At 40.8% G+C, this 27,048-nt stretch overlaps 2 protein-coding genes across 3 annotated transcripts in view; both read right to left on the reverse strand.

Moving 5' to 3' along the window:
- Nucleotides 1-15,193, reverse strand: part of LOC106067669 (ribosomal protein S6 kinase alpha-3-like) — a 35,113-nt gene extending 19,920 nt beyond the window's left edge. Inside the window, exons 1-10 of one of the 2 annotated variants that reach the window (XM_056034210.1) lie at nt 15,045-15,193; nt 14,118-14,190; nt 11,218-11,263; nt 8,776-8,850; nt 7,352-7,459; nt 5,354-5,446; nt 3,359-3,430; nt 2,495-2,586; nt 1,004-1,066; nt 96-252 (exon numbers count right to left, since the gene is read on the reverse strand). In XM_056034210.1, the coding sequence (XP_055890185.1) occupies nt 96-252; nt 1,004-1,066; nt 2,495-2,586; nt 3,359-3,430; nt 5,354-5,446; nt 7,352-7,459; nt 8,776-8,850; nt 11,218-11,263; nt 14,118-14,173 (762 nt within the window). In that variant the 5' untranslated portion in view covers nt 14,174-14,190; nt 15,045-15,193. Of the gene's footprint in view, nt 1-95; nt 253-1,003; nt 1,067-2,494; nt 2,587-3,358; nt 3,431-5,353; nt 5,447-7,351; nt 7,460-8,775; nt 8,851-11,217; nt 11,264-14,117; nt 14,191-14,480; nt 14,671-15,044 lie in introns of those variants that run through there. The other variant, XM_056034211.1, reaches the window with a different exon arrangement.
- A 1,582-nt stretch (nt 15,194-16,775) lies between these two features.
- Nucleotides 16,776-27,048, reverse strand: part of LOC106067668 (uncharacterized) — a 55,100-nt gene continuing 44,827 nt past the window's right edge. Inside the window, exons 12-16 of the mRNA XM_056033843.1 lie at nt 26,859-26,939; nt 25,689-25,799; nt 25,376-25,514; nt 23,394-23,511; nt 16,776-22,357 (exon numbers count right to left, since the gene is read on the reverse strand). Of these exons, the coding sequence (XP_055889818.1) occupies nt 17,416-22,357; nt 23,394-23,511; nt 25,376-25,514; nt 25,689-25,799; nt 26,859-26,939 (5,391 nt within the window). The 3' untranslated portion in view covers nt 16,776-17,415. The remainder of the gene's footprint in view (nt 22,358-23,393; nt 23,512-25,375; nt 25,515-25,688; nt 25,800-26,858; nt 26,940-27,048) is intronic.

Consider the following 27,048-nt stretch of genomic DNA (forward strand, 5'->3'; position numbering starts at 1 on the left):
CTTTATTATTATTATTATTATTTTTTTTACAGTAAAAATTCGAAACTAACAAGAAAACATCGAAACAGAACGGGAACGGTGCTTCACGGGGTTACCTCAGGGGACATGTAGGCTTTCAATCCAAACATCCCAATTGTTTGAGGGTCAGGGTCAGCGCTCCCGTCTTCTCTGAGGCTGCAGAAAGATCTCTCCAAATCGAACAGCTTGATGTGTCCAGAGCTTTTGATGCCAACAGTGTGAGCGGATAACGTCCTGCACGACATGAAGAAGCGAAATTTTGATTCAGTGATTGTAATGTTAGTATAAGGGTCTCTGGTTTGAATCCTATCCTAATACAGTCAGTGTTGGAAAAAAACAACAACATACGTCTGTGATAGGCCTTGATCTTGTAGTTGTTGATGACATTGGCTACTTGGCTGTCATTGACCACCTGACAATGACCACTTGGCACTAACCAATTGGTATTGACCACCTGACAATTGAATTCGGCTGTCATTGACCACTTGACATTGACCACCTGACAATTGAATTCGGCTGTCATTGACCACTTGACATTGACCACCTGAGATTGACCACTTGGTACTGACCCATTGATATTGACCACCTGACAATGACCAAATGATATTGACCACTTGGTACTGACCTACTCCAGTAATAACCACCTGGCATTCACCACTTGGCACTGACCACTTGGCATTGGACACCTTATATTGACAACTTGGTATTGACAACCTGACATTGACCATCTGACATTGACCAGCTTGCGCTGACCAATCGGTATTGGCCATCTGGCTTTGATCACCTGGCATTGACCACTTGACATTGACTACAAAACGTGCTCCATTAACAAAAAAAGCCAATTTAAATAAAAATAAGATGTGTTTGTTTAAAAGACTTGCTATGTGTCATCTAGATGTCACTGTCATCTAGATGTCACTGAGGAACATAATCACTTTAACAAAGGCGTTGAATAAACACGGGGGAAAAGGAATACGAGCCGTACCTATGTATAATTCCCTCCTTGTGCAGAAATTCAATAGCAGAAACCAACTCGCTTGCATAAAACCTGATGAAACATTACAATAGGATTATGTTGTTTGCATAGACCTAAATAAATATAGACTGGTCGAGAAAAGAGTTTTATGAAACGAAAATTTGTGACGTGCAATTTTGTGTACTTTATTATACAGCATTTATCAGCAGTATAAAAGTTAAGTATTCATATCTATTTCAGCCATAACCTATATAAGTAGTACAATATTTTCACATGTGTTTTTTTTTTAAATCTCTAAGACTGAAGATCATGCAACGTTTCAGAATTCGGAAATCCGACAACAATAGATGTACATGTTTTCAAGTTACATGAAGTTACGTCCTTTTGCCAGTCTATATTTATGTATGTCTATGGTTGTTTGTAAGAACACGAGCCCATTCAATAATGTACCATTTGTTCTGCTAGGAAACAAAAGTTTCTAAATGTGCGAAACATTTTTCTTATTTTTATTTTTGTACATGTAGGGCTTTGGTTTTACACTTTTTAAAAGATCATCTCCTGAACCTGGAAAAATATCTCTCTGCAGTAACATTAATAAGTGGGATGAAAATTAATAATTTTATTTATAAAGCGCTGTTAACAAACAAAATGTAGGCTCAAGGCGCTGTAATAACATTACAAACACAAACACGACTGTGGAAGTCTAGAGCAAATCTAAGAAAGTTTTAAACAAGCAGGTCTTAATGTTCTTCTTAAAAGTGGTATAGCATGGTGTCTGTCTGAGATCAATGGGGAGTGAGTTCCAAACCTTTGGTCCGTGTCCTGAAAAAGCCCGCAGACCGTAGCTTTTGAGGGAAAAACGTGGCACCACTAAAATCGTTGAGTCCATTGAGCGCAGGGCTCTCTGGGGGACATATGGAGTGATCAGTTCGCTAAGGTACAAGGGCATCTCATTGTTATATATACACTGATAACAAAGTGTGGCGACCTTGTAATCGATTCTCGCTTTCACGGGAAGCCAATGGAGCGTGCGCAAGTGCATAGTAGCAGAATCTTGTCTTGTTTTTGTAAGTAATATTCGTGCGGCGTTGTTCTGTATCAGGTATACAATTGTAACAAAAAATATTTACTTGCTAATAAAATGTGTTTACAAACAAGCTTCATATTCCTGGCGTTCAACGAACTACTGGAATAATTAACTAGTAGGCCACCAGTAGTTCGTTGAACGCCTGTTCAGGGCTAGCGGAACACTAGGGTTTCTCGGTACACAGTTTGGGAAACAATGCACTAAAATCGAGTAGTTAGAACTCAGTGGATCCCAGCGAGCACTGGGCAGGGGAAGCAACAGCAATGTAATTGACTTCATTTAAGATTCTCAAGTTGTCTTATAGACCTTGTCTTTTTCAAAGTCGTGTTCTAAATTGATACTTACTTGACTTCAATGTCTTGTTCTTACTTGATACTTACTTGACTTCATAGGTTTTCTTACTTGATACTTACTTGACTTCAAAGTCATTGAAGAACATTGTGTCTTTCAATAAATTGTGCAGAGTCGTGAACCCAAAATTTTCGGTAACCAGATAATGTCCACCCTGTCGGTAACAAGATAAAAACTAAAGGATGTCTGCCTAGTCGTGCGGTTTGCGCGCTGGACTGCCGTTCGGTCGCCTCGATGGTCCCTGCCCGTAGCCATCTCCCATCGTCCTGCGCAAAGTTTGGACGTAGAATATCTTCAACTCTGAAGGGACTTCCGGAACATGTAAAACATATTAGAAACAAACATTTTTAATGCTGACTTAATGCTTTATAGTTGATTGCTAAGTTTAAATAGATAATAAATAGTTAGTTAGATAGATAGATAGATAAATAGATAATAGATAGATAGATAGATAGATAGATAGACAGACAGACAGACAGACAGACAGACAGACAGACAGATAGATAAATAGATAGATAGACAAACAGACAGGCAGACAGACAGATTGATAGATAGATAATAGATAGATAGATAGATAGATAGATAGATAGATAGATAGATAGATAGATAGACAGACAGACAGACAGACAGACAGACAGACAGACAGACAGACAGATAGATAGACAGACAGACAGACAGACAGACAGACAGACAGACAGACAGATAGATAGATAGACAGACAGACAGACAGACAGACAGACAGATAGATAGATAGATAGATAGATAGATAGATAGATAGATAGATAGATAGATAGATAGATAGATAGATAGATAGATAGATAGATAGACAGACAGACAGACAGACAGATAGATAGATAGACAGATAGATAGATAGATAGATAGATAGATAGATAGATAGATAGATAGATAGATAGATAGATACTTACCATTGTCTTAAAAGTTTCAATGAGGTGAACTATAAAAGGACAGTCCCGAACAAAGTCTAGAGCCATAGCTTCCTGTTAGTCATTAAAAATAGAACTGACGTCATTAGTTCTATTAATAGTATATTTTTCTAAGACTAGGACTAAGACTAAGACTGCTTTATTGATCCTTACGGAAATTTGTTGTGATTACAGGGACTCTTTTCTCATATAAAGACAACACAACAGAAACATTCACATAAATACAACAGACACAACATAAAGAGTTCATTCAACGACTACACACAGGTATCTTGGTGCTTTTCATCTTCCCTGATCAATTAGTGGCGGTGATAGAGTCTGGCAGAGTAAGGTACGAACGGTAACTACTTTTCAAATTATGCAGAGTTGATTTTTCTTTGGTCTTGATCTCTTTAATGGGCATGAAGCAGGGGCGGACTGGCTATATGGGCATTCCGGCAAATGCCCGGTGGGCCGGTACCTAAATGGGCCGGTAAGGCCACCTAAAGGGCCTCACGAATGTCACTATAGAAAGTATTCCATTTTTGAAAGGTTTTATAGCATTTTGTTGCAAAAGCTCTGAGCGTCGTGTTTAAAAAACAACTATAACAGACTCTTACAGTATAATGCTACCTTTATCTTATTACATTTTCCGAAATAATGTAGGCTAATAGCCAACAGCCGTAGTAGGCTTCATCCTTGAAGGACATCTACATACTTAGCCATTAAAAAGCTTACATTTCGTATAAAGATATAGAGTTTACTGTGTGCATGCGTTCGGTTATCGATACATTATCAATTTTAACAAAATGATTTTTAGGACAAGTAGAACTAGAGTTGGATGCCTATTATATGATATTCAAGTTTGGAGCCGAATGGTGTAGAAATGCCGAGGCCAATTTCGACAGCCAGTCCGCCCCTGGCATGAAGGGATGAGCGCCAGCTTAGAGGTTTTCTTGTTGCCTGGAACCCTTGCCTTACATCCTGAACAGAAAGTCCGCGTCACCATCGGGATAGATAGACGGGACCGTTCTGCGCCCTCTTGTAGACCCCTCAGCCACGCGCCACACTTTTTTTTCAAAAAGAACGAACTTCTAGACAGGGCCGATTTAACCTATTGCTCCAAAGGACCTCATTCACCAATCGGAAACAAACAACATTTTAGCCACGTGATTCTCTAGATCTTCTATACAAATTATGCAATCCATAAAGGCTGTCACGTGATATGTATTTCTCATTGTTTTATCCATATTATGACGTGGCTAAATGTTGTTTATTTACGATTGGTGAATGAGGTCCATTGAATCCTGCAAATTACAGTAAGCATAACACTGTCAGTCTTGGCTCGTGTCCCATGCTTTTAAAGTTGTAGGACTTCAAGGGTTAACATATTTTGTTTAGGCCTATCGTACGATTGACGTAGCTTAAATCAACTCACTGACACCTACTGTGTTTGAGCTGCTTCCTATGCATGTTGTATAATAAAGGGTTGGTATGACGATCTAATCAATAATAATACTTTGTAATTGTTTTATTGAATTGGGCTTCACAATTCATAAGTCCGGCCCTGCTTCTACAGGACAATAGGCATGCCCATATTGTGTAGCCTAGACAGATTGCAAGAGTGTTAGACTCAACTCTTAAAAACAACCACAAAAAAAAACTTTATGCTAAAAGACAAAACCGTCTCACTAGCTAACGTAATCTATCTTACATAGACCATCTTGAAAGATTAATAGTTTATAAGTGGATATCATCTAAAATAGAGATCATTTATAAATTCTTCTATAATGAGCAATCATGTTTAATCAAGACCAATAATATATATAGAGAGAACTATTATTTATAAAGAGCAATCGTTTTAAATATTTAAAATGCCATTGCATTTTAAGTCGAACCTATTTAGTTTTCAAGTGTGTTCTACTACAATTATTTTAAAACTAAGTCTTATTTAAAATACAAATTATATTCATAGTTACGTCTAGTCCGCCAGCTCACCTTCACTGCAAGAAGATGCTCTTCCTTGCCACTGAACTTGTAGACCTTGACATTACAATACTTGTTCACCTCTTTCATGATGGCAAAGTAAAGCTATAAAGAGAATGTAAAGCGTACAGCAAGGTGTACTATAGAAGGCGTTGTAATATCTATATTAGAGCTGAGCAACCCAATACAACCCATATCTAACAGTGAGAGTCTGTTGAGCACATCAGCTTCGTCGACAGGGGGGGGGGGGGCCGCTGGGTGAGACCACTGGTCATAGAAGGTCTGAAAACTGACCTGCGACGTCGCAACCTGTGGTCAGTCGAGACACACAGCTCGTTGCCATGTCACAGGCCTGTACGACGTTCCAGTCGTTAAGGAAGGCCCCAACACTTACTTGCGACGTCACAACCTGTGGTCAGTCGAGACACACAGCTCGTTGCCATGTTACAGGCCTGTACGACGTTCCAGTCGTTAAGGAAGGCCCCAACATTTACTTGCTACGTCACAACCTGTGGTCAGTCGAGACACACAGCTCGTTGCCATGTCACAGGCCTGTACGACGTTCCAGTCGTTAAGGAAGGCCCCAACACTTACTTGCGACGTCACAACCTGTGGTCAGTTGAGACACACAGCTCGTTGCCATGTCACAGGCCTGTACGACGTTCCAGTCGCTATGGAAGACCCCAACACTTACTTACCGACGTCACATCCTGTGGGCAGGGTAGACCGATAGCTCGTTGCCACGTCGTACATACATGCGATTTGTACGGGGAACGTTCAGGCCTGTTGTCGTCAATCGTTGAAGGTCCCCATTTCTGACCTTGCGGTGTGTGAAAGCATAGTAAATCTCATTTGTTTCTGTTGCCGTATGGTTAACGAGGGTGTCATGCGGCCATCACAACGACCAAGTTCTTTTACTTCCCCGTATGTGATGCAACACATTACAGTTGTGTGGACTCAGGGGCATGTTAGAGTTAGGTGGACTCAGGGGCGTGTAGAGTTGTGTGGACTCAGGGGCGCGTTAGAGTTAGGTGGACTCAGGGGCATGTTAGAGATGGGTGGGATAATTGGTGTCTTAGAGTTGTGTGGACTCAGGGGCGTGTTAGAGTTAGGTGGACTCAGGGGCGCGTTAGAGTTAGGTGGACTCAGGGGCATGTTAGAGATGGGTGGGCTAATTGGTGTCTTAGAGTTGTGTGGACTCAGGGGCGTGTTAGAGTTAGGTGGACTCAGGGGCGTGTAGAGTTGTGTGGACTCAGGGGCGCGTTAGAGTTAGGTGGACTCAGGGGCATGTTAGAGATGGGTGGACTAATTGGTGTCTTAGAGTTGTGTGGACTCAGGGGCGTGTTAGAGTTAGGTGGACTCAGGGGCGTGTAGAGTTGTGTGGACTCAGGGGCGCGTTAGAGTTAGGTGGACTCAGGGGCATGTTAGAGATGGGTGGGCTAATTGGTGTCTTAGAGTTGTGTGGACTCAGGGGCGTGTTAGAGTTAGGTGGACTCAGGGGCGTGTAGAGTTGTGTGGACTCAGGGGCGCGTTAGAGTTAGGTGGACTCAGGGGCATGTTAGAGATGGGTGGACTAATTGGTGTCTTAGAGTTGTGTGGACTCAGGGGCGTGTTAGAGTTAGGTGGACTCAGGGGCGTGTAGAGTTGTGTGGACTCAGCGGCGTGTTAGAATTGGGTGGACTCATGGGCGTGTTAGATTGGGTGGACTCAGGGGCGTGTTAGAGTTAGGTGGACGCAGGGGCGTGTAGAGTTGTGTGGACTCAGCGGCGTGTTAGAATTGGGTGGACTCATGGGCGTGTTAGAGTTAGGTGGACTTAGGGGCGTCTTAGAGTTTAGTCGACTCAGGGGCGAGCTGAAAATATCAAAGCTCAAAATCTCAGTCTTCAACATGAATCGAGCTTGAGGCCATGCGCACCTTGCTTGCCACACCACACCCTCGTATTAGGTTTATAGAGTATAATAATAATTATAATAAAAATTGATAATATCTAACGATTTCAATGTTCTCACTTGACTAATCTCCGTGGATTTGAACGGGGCCAAAAACTTGTAGATGGATTTTGCTCTGCAAAGGTCTCCATCCCCTTCCTTTGTAAAGGCTCGAAATCTTGTCCGACTCTAGTCACAGAGAAACACGTTTTGAAATGTGTTGTAGTGATCACTGTCTATCTATCTATCTGTCTATCTATCTATCTATCTATCTATCTATCTATCTATCTATCTATCTATCTATCTATCTATCTATCTATCTATCTGTCTGTCTGTCTGTCTGTCTGTCTGTCTGTCTGTCTGTCTGTCTGTCTGTCTGTCTATCTATCTATCTATCTATCTATCTATCTATCTATCTATCTATCTATCTATCTATCTATCTATCTGTCTGTCTGTCTGTCTGTCTGTCTGACTGTCTGTCTGTCTGTCTGTCTATCTATCTATCTGTCTGTCTGTCTGTCTGTCTGTCTATCTCTCTGTCTGTCTGTCTGTCTGTCTATCTATCTATCTATCTGTCTGTCTGTCTGTCTGTCTGTCTGTATGTCTGTCTGTCTGTCTGTCTTTCTATCTATCTATCTATCTATCTATCTATCTGTCTGTCTGTCTGTCTGTCTGTCTATCTATCTATCTATCTATCTATCTATCTATCTATCTATCTATCTATCTATCTATCTATCTATCTGTCTGTCTGTCTGTCTGTCTGTCTGTCTATCTATCTATCTATCTATCTATCTATCTATCTATCTATCTATCTGTCTATCTATTTTAAAAAAAAAGTTGTAAAACTACATAAAAAAAAAAATAACATTCCTAATGTTTTTGAGTCTAACCAATATAGTTTTTTGCCACGCCTTTACCCCCCCCCCCAACCCTTTGTGTGAATGTCTTGGAATGTCAGACCGCCGCTGTTGTATCAATTAATGGGGCCCGATGGATGATAAGCAACCGTTTAATAGTTTACCCGCCCTGATTTAAACTTTAACGGTCAGTAAACACAACTCTCTCTCTCTCTCTCTCTCTCTCTCTCTCTCTCTCTGCTTGTGCTCCCTTCTGGGACTCCTCCAAGCGTCTTGGTTCTGGACGAGTCTCTCTTTCCCTACGTCTTAGCCATCTGCTTGTAAGTACAATCATACTAACCAGGAACTTCTTAGCCATCTGCTTGTAAGTACAATCATACTAACCAGGAACTTCTTAGCCATCTGCTTGGAAGTACAATCATACTAACAAGGAACTTCTTAGCCATCTGCTTGGAAGTACAATCATACTAACCAAGAACTTCTTAGCCATCTGCTTGGAAGTACAATCATACTAACCAAGAACTTCTTAGCCATCTGCTTGGAAGTACAATCATACTAACCAGGAACTTCTTAGCCATCTGCTTGGAAGTACAATCATACTAACCAGGAATTTCTTAGCCATCTGCTTGGAAGTACAATCATACTAACCAGGAACCTCTCCGTCAGCCAAGGGAACATATTATTCTCTACCGAGTTCTCGTCAAACACGTCTTTCTGTTCTACCTGCAACGTAAAGCAGAGTTCCCCCTTTCAGATCTTACTTTCTACACGGCAGATGATGTAATGGTCATCTATTTCTGTGGCCAACGGTTAACGAGGGTGTGGCCAGCACAACGACCAACCGCCTTAACTTTTCCCCGACTACTGCCAGGTACCCATTAGAGTTGGGTGGACTCAGAGGCAAAGTAACAAAAGGAAATAGAGTTGATATTTCAACCAAATTAGGGCCATTGAAGAAGGGCCCTTTTATTATTATCATTGGGCAGGAGAAGGATTTATGGTATAAAGAAGAACTCACAAGAAAATATTATTTCTTGTTAAAATAAAATAAAAAAATAATTAAAGTGCGATTTCATAAAAAAAACAACAACATTGCCAACCATTACCATGGCTTTAGTTAAGTCTCTATGCCTTAGGTTGGCTGCCAGGTCGTGTGGTATTCGCTTTGGACTGTAGTTCGGGGGGTCTCGATTTTCCAGAGCTCGAAACCTGCCCGCTGACATACCACGTCGTCCTGCTGGAGGCATATTCTTAACATGTAAGACATAGATTTTCCTATTTAGAAGGGGGAGGGGTTAAAATTGTGAAGAATGCCGCGCAAAAAAAAAATGGAAAGCTTAGCATTGGTCTATCGACACAACAACAGAAAACCAAAATGTGTATAAAATCGTCAAGCTTTCTAAAAATGTTCATTCCTTCCTTACACATTAAAGAGTTCCTTAAAGCTCTCCTTAATGTTCTTTTACTTTTCATGTCGCTGACCTTCACCTTCAGATTGACGGCCAGAAAAGGGCGCTGAGAGATCGAGGCAAAAGATGAAATAACTCGAAACATGACCACAATGGCGATACGGCCCTACGCTTACCCGCTAACTACTGTAAAACAAAAACTAACCCAAACTAAATCTTTAGCACAAGATCCTCGGGGATCGAAAAGACCTTCCTACAGGAAATAGCACCAGGAAAAAGAAGAATACGGGGAAAAGAAGAAGAGGCAGACAGAGAAAGCGCTGGGAGGACACAATAAAAGAATGGAAAACGCCTGTCATTGAAAGAGATTCTATTCAAGGCAAAAGACAGATCGGAATGGAGAAAGACGGTCGACAGATCATGTGTGGTGCCCTAACAGTTCAACAGACTAAGGGTTTGGTGAAGGTGAAGATAGTGAACTCAGGGTCCAGACTATCTATCAGGGGCGGACTGGATGTCAAAGTCGTACCGGGCATTTCTTTACCATCCGGCACATAATATGTCATAAAATGGGCATCCCATTCTCTACCTTCTAAAAATCATCATGTTAAGTTTGATAAAGTAGCCCCTTTCGGACCTTGCGATCTAAGGGCAGATAGTGTAAAGGTCATCTGTTTCTGCACAGGCCTTCTGTTTCTGCAAATGTCATCAATTGTTGTTTACGAGGATGTCATATGGCTAGCACAACGACCAACCAACTTTACTTTTCCCCAACTAATGTCAGGTAGGTTACCCGTTAGAGCTGAGTGGATTCCAAAATTAAAAATATCAGTGCTCACCAGGATTTGAACACAGGACCCCTCGGTTTGTAAGCCAAGCTTTTCCACTCAGCCATCCCGCCTCTTGTCTACGGGTGTAGGCTCAGCATTAGTTCGGAAAAAGTGTTCAATTAAATTAGTATTACACTTTAGAGTTTGTAAAAGATTTGTTATAACACGACGCTCAAAGGGTCACTTTTATAAGGAGAATATTCTAAAACCTATAACAATTCAATACGTGCCGTAGTGGCGTCCATTTCGGTGCCCCTACCGGCCCATTTTAGTACCGGCCCACCGGGCATTTGCCCGAATGTCCATATAGCCAGTCCGCCCCATGCTATCTATGTTAATACATTTTTTTATATCAAATGATTGTGAACAAAAGTCTGTCCAAATCGAAGACATATAACACTATTGTATTCAATGTGATCTATTATTATTAAAAACTATTGTATCCGTTAGAGGCGATCACGTTAAGTATTATCGTCAAGACAGCAGACGACTCGACACTTAAGGCAGCCTCGTTTTAAAAACAATGCTAACACGGTCCATTTATTTCAACCAATCAAACGAGTGCAAATAATCGCAGTGAAAAAAATCTTTCTTGTAATATGGCTTTAGGTATTCGCTACAGCCTGGGCTAATGTCATGTTTCCCCCACAGTGCAGACGTCGTAATATAACGGCCTTGACACTGCTCGTATCAGGTTTTAGAAAATCTAACTCCAAAGTGATCAAAGGACACATTTGTCAAGACATTCTTGCTTAATATTGCAGGGACTCCATTAAAAAGAAAATAATAAAAGATGGAAAGATGGAAACCATTCAAAGCTAAGTAAAACAAATAAATGATATTTAGTTTACCTGTGTGCTAGCGACTGGAGGAAATATTACAGACACATCTCTGACACTTATTGACGAAAAAAAAACAATTTGTTAGAATTTTTTAAAGCTACAAATGGAACGTATTTGCCAAAATGAACGGTTATATGATATCCATGGATAAAACAACGGAAAATACGGTCACGTGATATCCATTTTGATTCGAATTAGGTCGTAAGTTGATTGGTGAAAGAGGTCAATTAAACATCTAGGCAAATGTACGCTATATATTTAGATATTATTTAGGAACTGTATTATCTTTTTATCAATTTTGAGCTAACATCGCTGTTGCGTGTTTTTGCGCTCTGGGCTGTCGTATTGATGGTCCCCGGTTCAAAGTCCTGCCACAGTTTGGGCTAGGTGTAATTACCTTCAGTTCTATAGGCACGTCCGAAACATGTTAAACAAACGAACACAGAACCAAACAAACACACAACCAAACAAACACCTAAAGCTGCCAGGATGTCATTAACTCTTTCTCTCCGTAATTATTTTTCCACGTTTTGAAGGAATTCTTCATTTTGCTCATCACTATTTCACTACCCCTGTTAGGATTGGGCTTCAATAGCTTTGTTGTTTGTTATCAGAAAATGTTGTATTTGGTATAGAATTAAAGGGAAATTCATGCTCTTTTTATATAATTCAAATTCGAAGTTTAAAAAATTAAACATTAATTTAATTTAATGAGGTCAAAATCAACGATGGTATCGTCGATTTGGAGAGAAAGAGTTTAAATGTGTTATAGCCCCAACAACAGACCGTAGGACTAGCAAAGCATTTTGAAAAAAAAAAAAAGAGGGAGAAGGTTCTTGACATTGTCTCTGGAGCATACAGTCGAATGAGTCATTCAACCTCTGGAGTACTAAGGGGTGCCAGGCACCCAGGGCAGCAAGGTCTTTCGGCTCCCCTTCCATCTCTGAATAGTGTATGTAATTCATATTTGCATGGGAGAAATAACGTGAACAATTATATAACAGGGGCCAAACCCTACATATATATATATAGTCATCACAGTGTGAATACTCGTGATACGGTCATGTGACCTTCTAGAAAGAAGTGGCGACAAGTCTGTGACGTCTCTGGCATATTCGAGAAGGCATTTGACGTCACTGTATAGAGAGAGAGAGAGAGAGAGGGAGGGAGGGAGAGAGAGAGAGGGGGGGGGAGAGAGAGAGAGGGGAGAGAGAGAGAGGGAGAGAGAGAGAGAGAGAGAGACAAAGTCAGGACGATTCGGTAAGGTATGTACAGTGACGTCCATGACGAGACTGAGACTCCAGTACGAATTCAGAACAGCGGTACGGTTCAAGTACGCGTATCAAGTACGCGTATCAAGTACGCGTATCAAGTACGCGTATCAAGTACGCCAATCAAGTACGCGTATCAAGTACGCGTATCTAGAAAGAAGCGATTTTGCAGTCAGTAGCTCTTGTTGCCAGTTGTACAGTATTGGGCTGTTAATTTACTAGACCAGTGTTTTACAAAAACTCAGATACCGCGCTATTTTTACATTTTAAGACCAAGTTCTACAAAGATCAGGAAATGGATAAGGACGTTACAACTTCCGTCGACACTCCCACTTTTTTCAATGTAAAAACTATGCTTCCATTTTTTTTAGAACGTATTTGATGTGTCTCTGAAGTATGCAAAAAAATAAACTCATTAATTGGATACTTAATTGTGATACAGTAATTATTATTTTGTGTGAATGTTGGCCTACACAAACAAATTGATTGTTATATTAAAGTAGGGGTAGTCAGCGTTACGAAAATTCTAGAAGGGGTGCGCATAGGTCAAAAGGTTTGGGAAACACTGCACTAGACTATTACACAATTCCACGCTATTTGGAGTCCGAGTTGTCCAGTTCTTGAGTTAGCTGTTTCGTGTTATTCTGTGTTAGCAGACAGCCAGGTAGACAATCTTAGCAATTTTTTTATGTAGTGCCCTGAAACCCATTTTGGCCACCCCTGTGCACCGGCGCTACCGCCCCTACCCTCGTGACGCCACTGCATACAAATCTATGAGATTAACTCTTTCTCTCCGCAATCATTTCCCACGTTACGACGGAATTATTAATTTTACTCATTTGTAGTTCACTACGATGTTATGATTAAACTTCAATAACTTTTTTTTGGTTATAAGACAATGTTACATTAGGTGTAGAATTATAGGGGAATGCAGGCTCTATTTATAAAATACAAATTCAAGTTTATAAGCCAACATTTAATCTAATTAAATGGGGGTCAAAGTGACGATGGTATCTTCAGTTAGGAAAGAGTCGATATTTCTTAAAGTCAGTACATACCCTCATTAAAGCTTCTAGGCTTAAACTAAAACGTAATCTACTTTAATGGGGTCAAAGCAACCATGGAATAGTCAATTAGGAGAGAAAGAGTTAATATTTCTTAAAGTCAGTACACACGCTTAATTACTTCTAGGCCGAAAGTAAAAAGTCATCTACTTTAATGGGGTCAAAGCAACCATGGAATAGTCAATTAGGAGAGAAAGAGTTAATATTTCTTAAAGTCAGTACACACGCTTAATTACTTCTAGGCCGAAACTAAAAAGTAATCTACTTTAATGGGGTCAAAGCAACCATGGAATAGTCAATTAGGAGAGAAAGAGTTAATATTTCTTAAAGTCAGTACACACGCTTAATTACTTCTAGGCCGAAACTAAAAAGTAATCTACTTTAATGGGGTCAAAGCAACCATGGAATAGTCAATTAGGAGAGAAAGAGTTAATATTTCTTAAAGTCAGTACACACGCTTAATTAAAGCTTCTAGGCCGAAACCAAAAAGTAATCTAATTTAATGGGGTCAACGCAACGATGGTATCGTCAATTAGGAGAGCAAGAGTTAATTTTTCTGAAAGTCAATACACACCATTTTACTGTGTTTTGTTTCTGGCCTGGTATACAGCACAGCAAGTAACGGAACATATCTACAGTACTGCTGACTGTAAATTGAAAAAATGTTTCAGTTATAATATGACAATAGATCATGGAAGTCGGAACTATTCAGATCAATGCTACTACTCTTTCAGCTAGTTTATTCCTATTCTATAGAGTTTAATAATTATTCAACATTGTACGAAAACCTTTTTTTTTTTTTTGTAATTTCTTACCTACAAAAGATTAAGTAAGATTGGTTACAAGAGGAGACAGATCGATTAAGACGGGAAAAGTGACAGGAAAAGAAACAGAGAGAGAGAGAGAGAGAAATTGAAAAACAAGATAAATTAATTACCACTAATTGATTAATAAATCAGTTAACTGCTTGATTGATTCATGTGTTGTCATCGACAATGAATAATTATACAAAGTTTCAACTTGATCCGAGAATGGGAAGTGGGTGAAATAACGTGTACAAGATTACACCCAGACCCTGAGTACTCAAAAGATAGCCACCTCGATAGAATTCAGAATCAGAATTGTAATTAAAATATTTTGATTGTAGTTATTGGTAAGCTATAGTTTTTAGTTAGACCAGAATGACTAGTTCCCCTTTCAGACCTTGCTATCTACAGGGCAGATGATGTTAAGGTCATCTGTTTCTTTGTCCAACTGTTAACAAGCAGGGTGTCATGTGGCCAGCACAATGACCAACCGCCTTTACCTTCCCCAACTAAGGTCAGGTACCCATAAAAAATTGGGTGGACTCAGGGGCACCCTAAATATCCCGAAATTCAAACTCAAAGTCTAGTATTATGATTTATTATATACTAGATCTAGTGCTTGAAAGGATCGAGCTCTTCTAATCTATTAAAACTTACATTCGATCTATTCTAGACTCTAGATATCTAAATCTTACTGATAACTTTGTAAATTGTCGATGGAGACTTGTATCTCGGCTAAAATGATCTAGCCTGCGATATTCAGTTAAATGTATAATTATTTATTCATATTGACAAACAAATCTAGTACTAAACACTGACATAGTTCCATCTACATCTCTAAACTATTTGAGATGTGCATTCAGATTTCATATATCAGAATCAATGTGCACTGTTTTGGCACTGAAACTACCGAACTATTCCAATTCGACGTGCATCTTTTGAGTGTGCAGTTTTCACTTCAAGTTTTTCGTCTATGGTAGATACTTCTAAATATTTCGGTGCACACAGGATAGAGAAATTGTTGATTAGTAGATTATGCTGCTTATTCTGTTTTTTTTTCTTCACAAATTAAATCTGATGACCCAAAGTCTCTTTGACATTTGTATTCCGAAAATGTTTGTTTGGGCTAAGAAATGACACGAAATCGAATAAATTAACTTCTTAAGTAGAAATCATAAAACACACTATATTAGTACCCAATATAAATTAATTTCAATAACAGAATCACAAAAGTTTAACATGAAGCTTGAAACGTGGTTACTTCCCCTTGTATGTATACCATAGACATATATAGATATAGACTGGAAAAGGAAATAACTCCATGTAACTTGAAAACATGTATATCTATTGTTGTCGGATTTCCGAATTCTGAAAAGTTGCATGATCTTTAGATTAAACAAAACTACTCAGCTGTATAATAAAGTACACAAACTTGCAAGTCACAAATTTTCGTTTCATAAAACTCTTTTATCGGACAGTCTATAGTTATTTATGTCTATGATTTATACCTTCATTTAAATTAGTCTCTACCAACTACAATATTATCAGAATCTACGTCACTGAAAGGATCCCTGATTTTTTTTTTTATTCGTAGGAGAGAAAATTCTTTGTTTATTTTTAGTTGTTTTTAAAGCTTACTTTGTTTCTCGAGATGCAAACATGTTGTTTATACAATTAAAACAGCCTTGACACTTATTATCACGTGATAATTAGCTACGTGTTTTGACAGGTATGCAATACATTTTGTGTATTATTTATAAACATTGAAAGCTAAAAAATCTTTACTTTTCAAAATCAGAAAACAACCATTTTTTCCAAGAATCAAGGCGACTTCCTGTATAGCCTGAAAAAAGAGTTACACAACGACCGAAAAATATTTCTTTCCGTTTTCCGTTCTAGGTATTTGATGTATATGTGGTTACATAATTTATTTCTTGAAGAATGTTACATTTCTAATGCACACATTTAAAGACAAACTTTCTAATGGATAATAAAGATTTTTATTATTAAAAATACAACCAAGGAGGAGAGTACTCTGTTTAATCTCTCTCTTCGGTATTTTATATCTTAAGTAGGGTTATGTCCCCTTTGCAACTCCTTGTGTGACTAAAGAGGTCAATCCTTGATACACAGCTGCGATCACAGGTTGGGCATCTGTAGTCACCAGGCGCCGTTTCATTTTCACCCTTCTTTCTACTACTGATATGTATGGCTTCTGCAATCCGTGACCTTCCCTTTATGATCGCTCCCCATGCGGATCTATCCAGTGCTACTTGGGTCTCGGATGTTTGTTTACTATGTATTGGATAATCCCCAATACCTAATTTTTTGACATTAATTAATTGAATATTAACCATAGTGGTCCTTCCTGAGTATATACACACATACACGTCCAAAAGACAAACCAGTTTTAGCTTTACAAAATTACATATTTTAATAGAAACATTATCCGAACAGAAAAACAAAATAGGTTCAAAAACCATTCTTAAAACTTGAATTATAACTATTAGTATATGACATGTTATTATTGAACAGTTCACCGCCTTGTACATCATGTGCTGCGGTCATTACAATAGCTGCTGGCTTGTAGTAGGCTACTATGAAACATATTAAATATATAACAAATATCTGCGCTGGTCGTCTTATCAACATGTCATACAATTTAAAAAACAACAACTCACAAAACTCAGATACATCGGCCTTTTAAATAAACACTCCTACAAGGCACATTACGTAAAACATTCCAAAGGGAAGACAAGGTTCACATGCCTCCACGTCTGCTATTAACAAGGGCATTGTGTGGCCAGCACAACAGCCCCTAATTTCCCAGTTAAAAAAAAAACAGTACTATATTATAGATGGCCAAACTTGGTGACCCATCTCAGACCTCATCTTATTGTAAAAGACACACCCGTGTGCCCTCTCACGTAACCGGAATAGAACCCGTACTTAATCTCTAGAACAACCCACGTCATACAGAAGAAAAAGTACTCAGGATTTCATTTGCCCATTTCTTGAGATGCTGCAGAAGGGAGCCCCGAATGCTTACGAGAACCAGATCTATGTTCAACTCAGCTCCAGACGTTTTTCAAAGATTAAACCATTTACAGGCGGCGTGAGGTACTCAATAGTCAGTGTTCCGATCACTTGAATGCCATGGTCAGAATGACCTTGGTCCTGGGCCACGGAGTCGCCATAGAACCCGCCGGAGAAGAAGTCTGGGGCATCTCGCCTAAACCTTGATTGCCGTCGCTCACCGCGTCGCCAGAAATCACTCTCTGAATATGGCGTAATCTCGTCCAGTTCCCGCATCATCTGGCGCGCTCGGCTCAATGCCATCATCGGTGCGTCAACGGATGGCTGAGCTATGTGTGGCGTAGATCTCCATAGAGCAGACAAGCCGTCGTCTGCTGCGTCTCTGGGGTTTCCCGTTTCCGTTTTCAATGACGTCATTTCCCCAACTCTTCCACCGCTCTTGTCTAATAGAGATGAGAAAATTGATTTATCTCCGTTAGTTTCATTCTGGTGTGCTTCATTATTTGTCGAGAATAAATGCTTTTCTGTGACCCCGGAAGTTAAGGCATCCGCCCCGATAAGGGACTGTGGGAATGTCATATCGTCTGCCATTGAATTTATCTCTCCACTGTTTGGTCGATCGTACGCATCGTTTTCTTGTGTCAGAGATGTTAGTCTGGCATCTTGTCCATGTTTTGACGTTTCCTCTCCTTGTTTACCATCGACTGGTATTAAAAGGTCTGAACCTGTGCCATGCTTACCAGTGCCATTCTCACCATTGTCACTCATCATGACAAAAAGTGGATTAAGCGTATCAGCCTCAGATTGTACATATCCCAACGATTCATTATTTTCATACCCTAGAGGTAACACTCTTCCTGCAGACTCGCTGGTTCCCTCATTCGAGCTTGTTGATCTGTAGTAGGGAATAAAATTAGAATTTGGATTGATCGTTGAGTGAGAAGTGTAGATTTCTTTAAGGTCATGGTCGTCTCCGGAGTCGAAGGTGGCGTCTGCTGTCACAAAGGCTGGTGAACCCGAGGTGCTGTCTGGAGAAACGTTGAAGGTCATAGCAGCTGTCTCGAAGGAGGCGCTACCCGAAATCAGGCTGGCAATTGAATCGTCCATGTTATCCAGATGGCGCTCTATTTGGGTCTCAACTGTTTGTGTTTGTCCCATATTGTCCACGGCAACATTGTTTAAGTCAACATTGTCTAAGTCAACATTGTCTAAGTCAACATTGTCTAAGTCAACATTGTCTAAGTCAACACTGTCTAAGTCAGCTTTGTCCACGTCAATATTGTCCACGTCAACATGGTCTAATAGTCTCACTTCCCGTTCGTTTGTCTTTTCTTCACAACATCTTTCGACTCGTTTGTCAGCGCATTGACTCTTGCCTTCCTGGGAGTGAGTGTTTCTTTCTTTCCACTTAGTCTGACTCTGCTCATCTCTGCAATCAGAATGACTCTTGTCTTCATCCTGGGTTAGCGTACTCTGGTCTTGAAACTGTCTGGTACCACATTGATCTTGCTCATTGTCACTTTTATTGCAATCAGACTGACTCGTGACATCTTTGCAATAAGGCTTTATCATAACATCCTTGCAATCAGGCTGTCTCATGACGTCAAAGCAATCAGACTGACTCATAACATCTTTGCAATTGGACCGAGTCATGACATCCTTGCAATCAGACTGAGTTATAATATCTTTGCGATCGGACTGACTTATGACATCTATGCGATCAGATTGACTTATGACATCTTTGCAATCGGACTGACTCATGACATCTTTGCTTTCGGATTGATTCATGACATCTCTGCAATCAGACTGACTCATGACATCTTTGCAACCAGAGTCATGATTGTCGTGGCTGGAGTCAGACTCATTATTATCTTCACTAGCATCTGACTGAGTCTTACATTCATTGCTCCCAAAACTGTTTACCTCGTCTGCGGCTTTTTTCTCCGTTTCCCGCTCTTCATGAACACTTTCAACTCCATCACTGGAGAGTTCCTTTAGCTCACAGTTTAGAAGAATTAGCTCATTTGTAGTCTGCTTGTCAAATAAAAGTTCTCCATTATTATCAACCGAGTCCCAATGAATTTGTCGATTTATATCTGCTTTGTCTAGCAACATTTGTTCTTTTAGGTCCTCTTTCTCCAGTATGGTTTGTTTATCTATGTCCTCTTTCTCCAGCATGGTTTGTCCACTTAATTCCTCTTTCTCGAATAATGTTTGTTCCTGTGTATCCACATTATCCAATGTAGTATCTACCTTGTTAGTGTCCAGTATTTTTTGGTCATTTCTTTTTCCTAAGCCGTAAGTACTCTTGTTGGGTGCCCTTTGTAGAGTTTGATCGAGTTCCATTTGAAGTTCCAATTCAATATGATTAAAAGGTAGTCCTCCCGTGCATATTAACATTTCATTTTTATGGAAACAATCGGAGTCAGAGATTATTGATCTCGGATTGTTGGAGTCAGAGGTTATTGATCTTTCATTGTCGCTAAAGATAGGTGTCAACTTCAAATCTTCACAATAATCTACTTTCACATTCTCAGCGTTGGGTAAATGTTGTAACATTTCTTCTGGCAAGTTGCAAGTAGATCTAGAGGTTGTGCCTAGTAAGTTGTCAATGCATTCTTTTTCTCTGTTCATCTGATAATAATCTGCATCTGTGTATTCATTTTTAGAAGGCCGAGTTATGGTTTTATTATTCTTTCTGTCACACGTACCGCGAACAGACTCCGCTCGAGGCCTGATACTAAGGAAGCCAAATTTTTTCTTCGACTTTGACTTTGTTAGAAATGTTTCTAAGGTTTCGCTTTCAAAAGACGTCTCGCTGTGAGTGCAGGCTTGGCAGGACGTCTCCCTATGAGTGCTGGCTTGGCAGGACGTCTCCCTATGAGTGCCGGCTTTACAGGACGTCTTGCTGTGAATGCAGCTGTGGTCTTTCTGGCTTCGTTTCCCGAAAATCAGACGTTTTAGAAAATGTGTTTTGCGTCCAGAATGCGAGCCTTCATTGTGCTTGGACCCGCCAAAAAGCGCGTTCTTAAAGGATTTGTCATAATCTTTGAAGTGGTCCTCGTTGAGAGAGAGCTTTGCGGGAAAACCTGACACAAACGTGTCTTCGCCACACGCGATTCTGCCTGTCTCTGAAGCGGAGTCGCTGCTATACTCTGTCGGGTTGTTGGCTCTACACTGTTGGATTTGTGTCTCTCTGTGATGACAATCCGATGTGTTCGTACTTTGTTTGGTGTGTCCGTTGGATGGACTAGCACAAGTTGGGTCATCTTTGAGCCTGCGTGTCACATAGTCCAAAAATGTGCTCTTAGGTGAGTCCGAAGTATTCACATCTTGGCAAGTGTTCGGTGTCAAAGGGTTAAAGGCACACATCAACTCACCACTACAGTCCGTGTGAGCGAAATTATATTGGTCCGTGATGACACAACTCTGGTTAGCCTTAGTTTCTGACGTTTCAGATTTCAAGGCGTCGTCTTTTCTAAAATTATATAGGTCCGTGATGACACAACTCTGGTTAGCCTTAGCTTCTGACGTTTCAGATTTCAAGGCGTCGTCTTTTCTAAGACATAGATCTTTAACCTCTTTAGACTCAAAGAGTTTGCGTTGATCTAAGGATTTTATCAGTTTCGTATCGATATGCTGGTATTGATGATCATCATTGTGTTGACGCAATGGATCGATACCAGATTCACATTTTTCCTCATCGAAAGAAACGGAAGAATCGGTATTGAAGAATGATAATTTCGATTTTGCAAGTAGCATTTCTTTGCCAGCGCTTGGGTTTTCTAGGTTAATATTGCCTCGTTTTCTAGTTGAATCCAGAAGGGATACGCTATCACATTGTTCCTGGTCGTTTTCTTTGGCGGCGACCTCGTTGTCACCGTCTTGCACAAGTCCACTGTTATTTTGATCAGCAAATGCAGCATGGCTGGTGTCAGTGTCATTCAGCGCAGCATGGCTGGAGCAAGTGTTTAAGTCATTCACAGCAGCATGGCCGCAACCAGTGTTTAAGTCATTCACAGCAGCAAGGCTGGAGCCTGTGTTTAAGTCATTCACAGCAGCATGGCTGGAGCCAGTGTTTAAGTCATTCACAGCAGCATGGCCACAGCCAGTGTTTAAGTCATTCACAGCAGCATGGCTGGAGCCAGTATTTAAGTCATTCGTAGCAGCATGGCAGCAGCCAGTGTTTTCGTCATTCATAGCAGCATGGCTATAGCCAGTGTTCAAGTTATTTGAAGCAGCATGGCCGCAGCCAGTGTTCAAGTCATTCACAGCAGCATGGCCGCAGCCAGTGTTCAAGTCATTCACAGCAGCATGGCTAGTGCAGTTTCGACTGTAGACGACGCGCTCGCTCATTTTGTCACTCGGCGTCCACTCAAACAAAATGTGGAAGACGCAGTCGCAGGGTATGCTCCCATCACACTGCCCGCTCTCCGCCTCTCTCAATCCATTCTCGTTGCGGCATTCGGCAATGCTGCTCCGGTTTAGATCACGGCTCTCTTCCGCCGAGCAGCTCAAACATTCAAGCCCGGCCTCTGCTGGCGCCGCACGGTCTCCTCCTTCCGCAGCCGCGCCATCCCCTGCCCCCAACGCCTGCTCACAACTTTGACCTTTTAAACCCGCATTCATTCTCTCGTGGAGCATTGCGCCCATCCAAAACCAAGACTGGCTATCCGCATCACTGGGCTCGTCCAGAGGCCCATGGTTGAGATTCGTATTTCTGAATACTGAGACATCATGGCTGTGCCATTCCGAGGCTTTGCCCCGCCTCTGCATGTTGTCTAAGTAGCTATTCTGTGATCTGATGGCCTCTAAGTCCTTTATAGTGTCATGAATGAATGTCTGCCTATGGATGTTCCTCGAGGACACATCCACGAACTGGGATAAGTTGGAGCTAGAGCACCACCTCCTGGCGCCGATCTCTTGCTTTGGGAAACTTGTCGATAATCCGAATGGGAGGTAATTCAGAGCGCTGAAAGGAATTAAAAGAACGATAACTTGTCATGTATAGAAAGAAATACATTATTAACTATAACAAAAATGTCAACTATAACAACAGAAATAATATAGGTAATAACAACAATAATAATATCGAACAGAAACAGTATCCACTATTACGATAATAATATCGAACAAAACCACAGAAAATAGTATGGACTATTACGATAATAATATCGAGTATAGAAATAACGATACCGACTGTAGCCACAACAACAACGGCATAAACCAGAGATGCGCAAAATAAGGTTCACGGGCTAGATCCGGCCCGCGAAGTGGTTCCATCCAGCCCGCCAAAACGTAGGCCCAAAGCGTAGAAAATTTCTCCACCTTCCCCCCCCCCACCCCCAAAAAAAAACAAGTTGAAAAAAAAGTCTCTTTATGAACGTCTGGGTCCTCACTTTTTCTCAGATGGATTGGTACCATGACCTCTAAGTCTTGAGTGTTTGTAAATGAATGTAGAATCTACCGGGGTAATTGAACGGAGAATTATTTTTTTTCGGAACACGATAATAAGCAAACATATTTAAGTTATATTGAAAGTGTGGCTGTCTAAAAAAAACAACTACAACAAAAAAAAAAAAAAAAAAAAAGAGCATTATGAAAACTTCATGGCGTAAATTTAATGTAAAAAAAAAACCCACTTATTTGGGGGCCCCCCACTGAGGGCCTAGGGGAATGTTCAAAATTACCCCCACCACCTCCCCCTACCCTAGCTACGCCACTGCATTCATTCAACATGAACAACTCTTAGATTGAGAGTCTCCTTTGTTTCTCAAAGACGATGCTAGAGACTTTCTCTCGACGGGAAAATCTTTCTTCTTTTCGTTTCTTTTCCGTAACGACTTTTTAAATTTTTCGACTGAGAAATGGCGCCAGTGGTTAGCCTAAGTTAGCCTGACCAGGGCATCCGGCATTGGCAATCGTGGGACAGGCAGTGTTACGTATACTGACTAAAATCAAAGAAAAAGCAGAACACGTTTTATTTACGCTTCGAACCCTGTCCTTACGTTTTCTCTTGAGCCAGTCCTTGATCTCCCGACCACTGGAATTCAGATAAGGACGACTTGGAGGTCGACAGAGTCAGGTTGTCAGCGTCTTTTGGTTTCTGTTTCAACTGAATGTTTTCTGGCGGGAAAAAATAAAAGTAGCAGAAGTGACCAATCACGTTCGAGTTCTGCAGTTCCACAGAGTAGGCGAAGAAAAAAAGTTTACCAGCTACTATGGCAGACGCGGGGTTGTGTAGCCAAGCGCAACGATCATGCTTAACATTCTTTGGTTGAGATGGAAGCATGGTCGTGTGGTATGAACTCTGGACTGTCGTTTCGATAATGCCTGGTTAGAGCCCTAACTCTCTGCGATCCGTCTGTCTGGTACACATTTTTGTACACGTTATTTAATAGTCTTTAAATCTGAAGGTGCATTGGAAACATGTGAAACAAAACAACTCTGTGACTAACTGTTTCTCTTGACCAGGCCTACGTGTGTGACTAACTGTTTCTCTTAAGAGGCCTACGTGTGTGACTAATTGTTTCTCTTAACTAGGCCTACGTGTGTAACTAACTGTTTCTCCTAACCAAGCCTACGTGTGTGACTAAATATTTCTCTTGACCAGGCCTACGTGTGTGACTAACTGTATCTTTTAACCAGGTCTACGTGTGTGACTAGCTGTTTCTCTTAACCAGGCATACGTGTGTGACTAACTGTTTCTCTTGACCCGGCCTACGTGTGTGACTAACTGTTTCTCTTGAGAGGCCTACATGTGTGACTAACTGCTTCTCCTAACAAAGCCTACGTGTGTGACTAACTGTTTCTCTTAACTAGACCTACGTGTGTGACTAACTGTTTCTCTTGACCAGACCTACGTGTGTGACTAACTGGTTCTCTTAACCAGGCCTACGTGTGTGACTAACTGTGGTCTCTTAAACCAGGCCTACGTGTGTAACTAACTGTTTCTCCTAACCAAGCCTACTTGTGTGACTAACGTTTTTCTCTTGACCAGGCCTACGTGTGTGACTAACTGTTTCTCTTGACCAGGCATACGTGTGTGACTAACTGTTTCTCTTAACCAGGCCGACGTGTGTGACTAACTGTTTCTCTTCACCAGGCCTACGCAGGACTACCTGCAATATCTCCCTCGTAAAGTTTAGTTTCCCTTTCAGACTTTGCCATCGAAGATGCGGTAAAGGCTAGCGAGGGTGTCATGTGGCCAGTACAACCATCTTTACTTTTTCTCAAATAATGTCAGATACTAAGGGTGGACTAAATATCCCAAGATTAAAAATCCCAGTCTTCACCAGGATTGGAAACCTGAACCCTTGTTCCGGAAGCCAAGCTCTTTGCCACCGCGCCGCAGTATCTCATCTGCCGCTCTAATTGCTACAGTATGAGGGGCCCGAATATGACCCACGGGCCGTAGTTCAGACTTCACTTTCATAGTTTATCAGAACAGAAATGTCAAAGTGAGCACTCCTTGCTATCTATGGGGCAGATCTGTTTCTATAGGCAACGATTATGTGTCCAACTGTAAAATGCATTTCCTTTTTATATATATATATATATATATATATCAAACAAAATAAATCCATTAGCACCAATAAATTCCCAAACAGTAACTCTTTCGACTCACGAGAGACAAAAGTGACTGGTAACAAAGAACTCAGTAATATACTAAAGATGTCATCGTGATCTTACAAGCAGTGGCGTTGCTCGGGGATGCAAAAGGGTGCGGAACGCGCTGGGCAATACCCATTAATGATTAGGGTATAACATATTAATATGTAAATGTCAGAAATTATAATATTTTCTTAATAACAGTGTTTGTTTTTTTTTTGGTAATAAGCTCTTGGTATTATGTTTTTTTTAAATACTTCTTTTATTGGGAAAGTTTAGTAGGAAAGCTGACATATCTAACTGCATTAGGTGCGTCTAGCTACTCCTCTCTTCAAGAGTAAATGTTTAAAAAAACAAACAAAAAAACTAGGATTCCTACCTGGGGGAAGAAACGGAGGACGAAATTTCCGAGCAGACAGCTTAGTCCAGTCCACGTCCACCAAACAAGGATGGTTAATAACAAATAGACTGCCCAGAGGTCCACTGCCTAGTCTATGCTCTTGACGCTTGATCAGAAGCTGATTAAAAAAGATTGTTTCGTTGATTTTTTATTGAGACGGAAATTTTTGTTTCGTACCACCAGTATTACTAATGATTAGTTTCACCATTCATTACCTTTACCGGTAATTAGTTTTACCAGTCAATACTCATACAGAATTATACTCAATCGTGTAAATGTCAATCCTACTTACATCCTTACATAAGGCGATGAGTTTGGTACCGTTCAGCTTCTGTGGGTACTCCGGCTCCTTGGTCAGGATGCAGGAGATTGTTTTAAATGTGTTGCTGTCTCGGAAAGGTTCCTGAGATGGTAAATATAAATGTATTTTAGCTTATGAAGGACTGGGAAGTAGTGCCTGATTGACAGGACCAGGTACAGCCTGATAGGACCAGGTACAGCCTGATAGGACCAGGTACAGTCTGATTGACAGGACAAGGTGCAGCCTGGTTGACAAGACCAGGTACAGCCTGACTGACAGGACGAAATACAATCTGATTGATAGGACCAGGTACATTCTGATTGACAGAGCCAGGTACATGCTGATTGACAGAGCCAGTTACATGCTGATTGACAGAGCCAGGTACATGCTGATTGACAGAGCCAGGTACATGCTGATTGACAGAGCCAGGTACATGCTGAATGACAAAGCCATGTACATGCTGATTGACAGAGCCAGGTACATGCTGATTGACAGAGCCAGGTACATGCTGATTGACAGAGCCAGGTACATGCTGATTGACAGAACCAGGTACATGCTGATTGACAGAGCCAGGTACATGCTGATTGACAGAGCCATGTACATGCTGATCGACAAAGCCACTTACATGCTATTTTACAGGGCCAGGTACATGCTGATTGACAGAGCCAGGTACATGTTGAATAACAGAGCCAGGTGGTCAATTTGGTTTAAATTGATTTCAGAGTATAAACCCACTTTGCCCCTTGATTAGATTGAGACACCTTAAGGTCGTCAAGCTCCAATAGCTACCGCTTCCCTTCCCTCGACAGTTTTCTGGGATGAAAGGGTTAATCAATTACGAGCGTTCACCAGTTTTAAACGAAGATCACCGTCAAGCGTCAGTCTTCAAGGTACAGTTCAAGGAGATCGAAGAAAGGGTCATCCAAAGAAAAGCTGGCTAAACAAAGTAAAAGAATGGACCGGCCTCGATATTTTTGCTAAAGACAGCTGCTGACCTGGAAGAATGGAGGGACTTGGTTTAGCAATTTGTCACAGCACCCTCACGACACAAGTTAATGAACTGATGATGATAATGATGTTGATGATTCATTATAAGCCAGTATAAGCATTAAGCACTAAAAGCAATATGTGAATGAAAACAGATTACTTGCTAAGCCCTACCTGTCCGTACATTAAACTGTATATTGTGATGCCAAGCGCCCACCAGTCAATCGCCTTGCTGTAAGTGTCATACTTAATTATCTTCACAAAAGGGAAAACAATAAACATAGATTTATATTTATATCAGAACCAATCGTAAACAAACAACATTTAGCCACGTGGTGCTCTATCTCTTCTATATAATTTACGA

The sequence above is a fragment of the Biomphalaria glabrata genome, chromosome 6 (assembly GCF_947242115.1).
Source record: "Biomphalaria glabrata chromosome 6, xgBioGlab47.1, whole genome shotgun sequence".
Classification (NCBI taxonomy): Eukaryota; Metazoa; Mollusca; class Gastropoda; family Planorbidae; genus Biomphalaria; species Biomphalaria glabrata.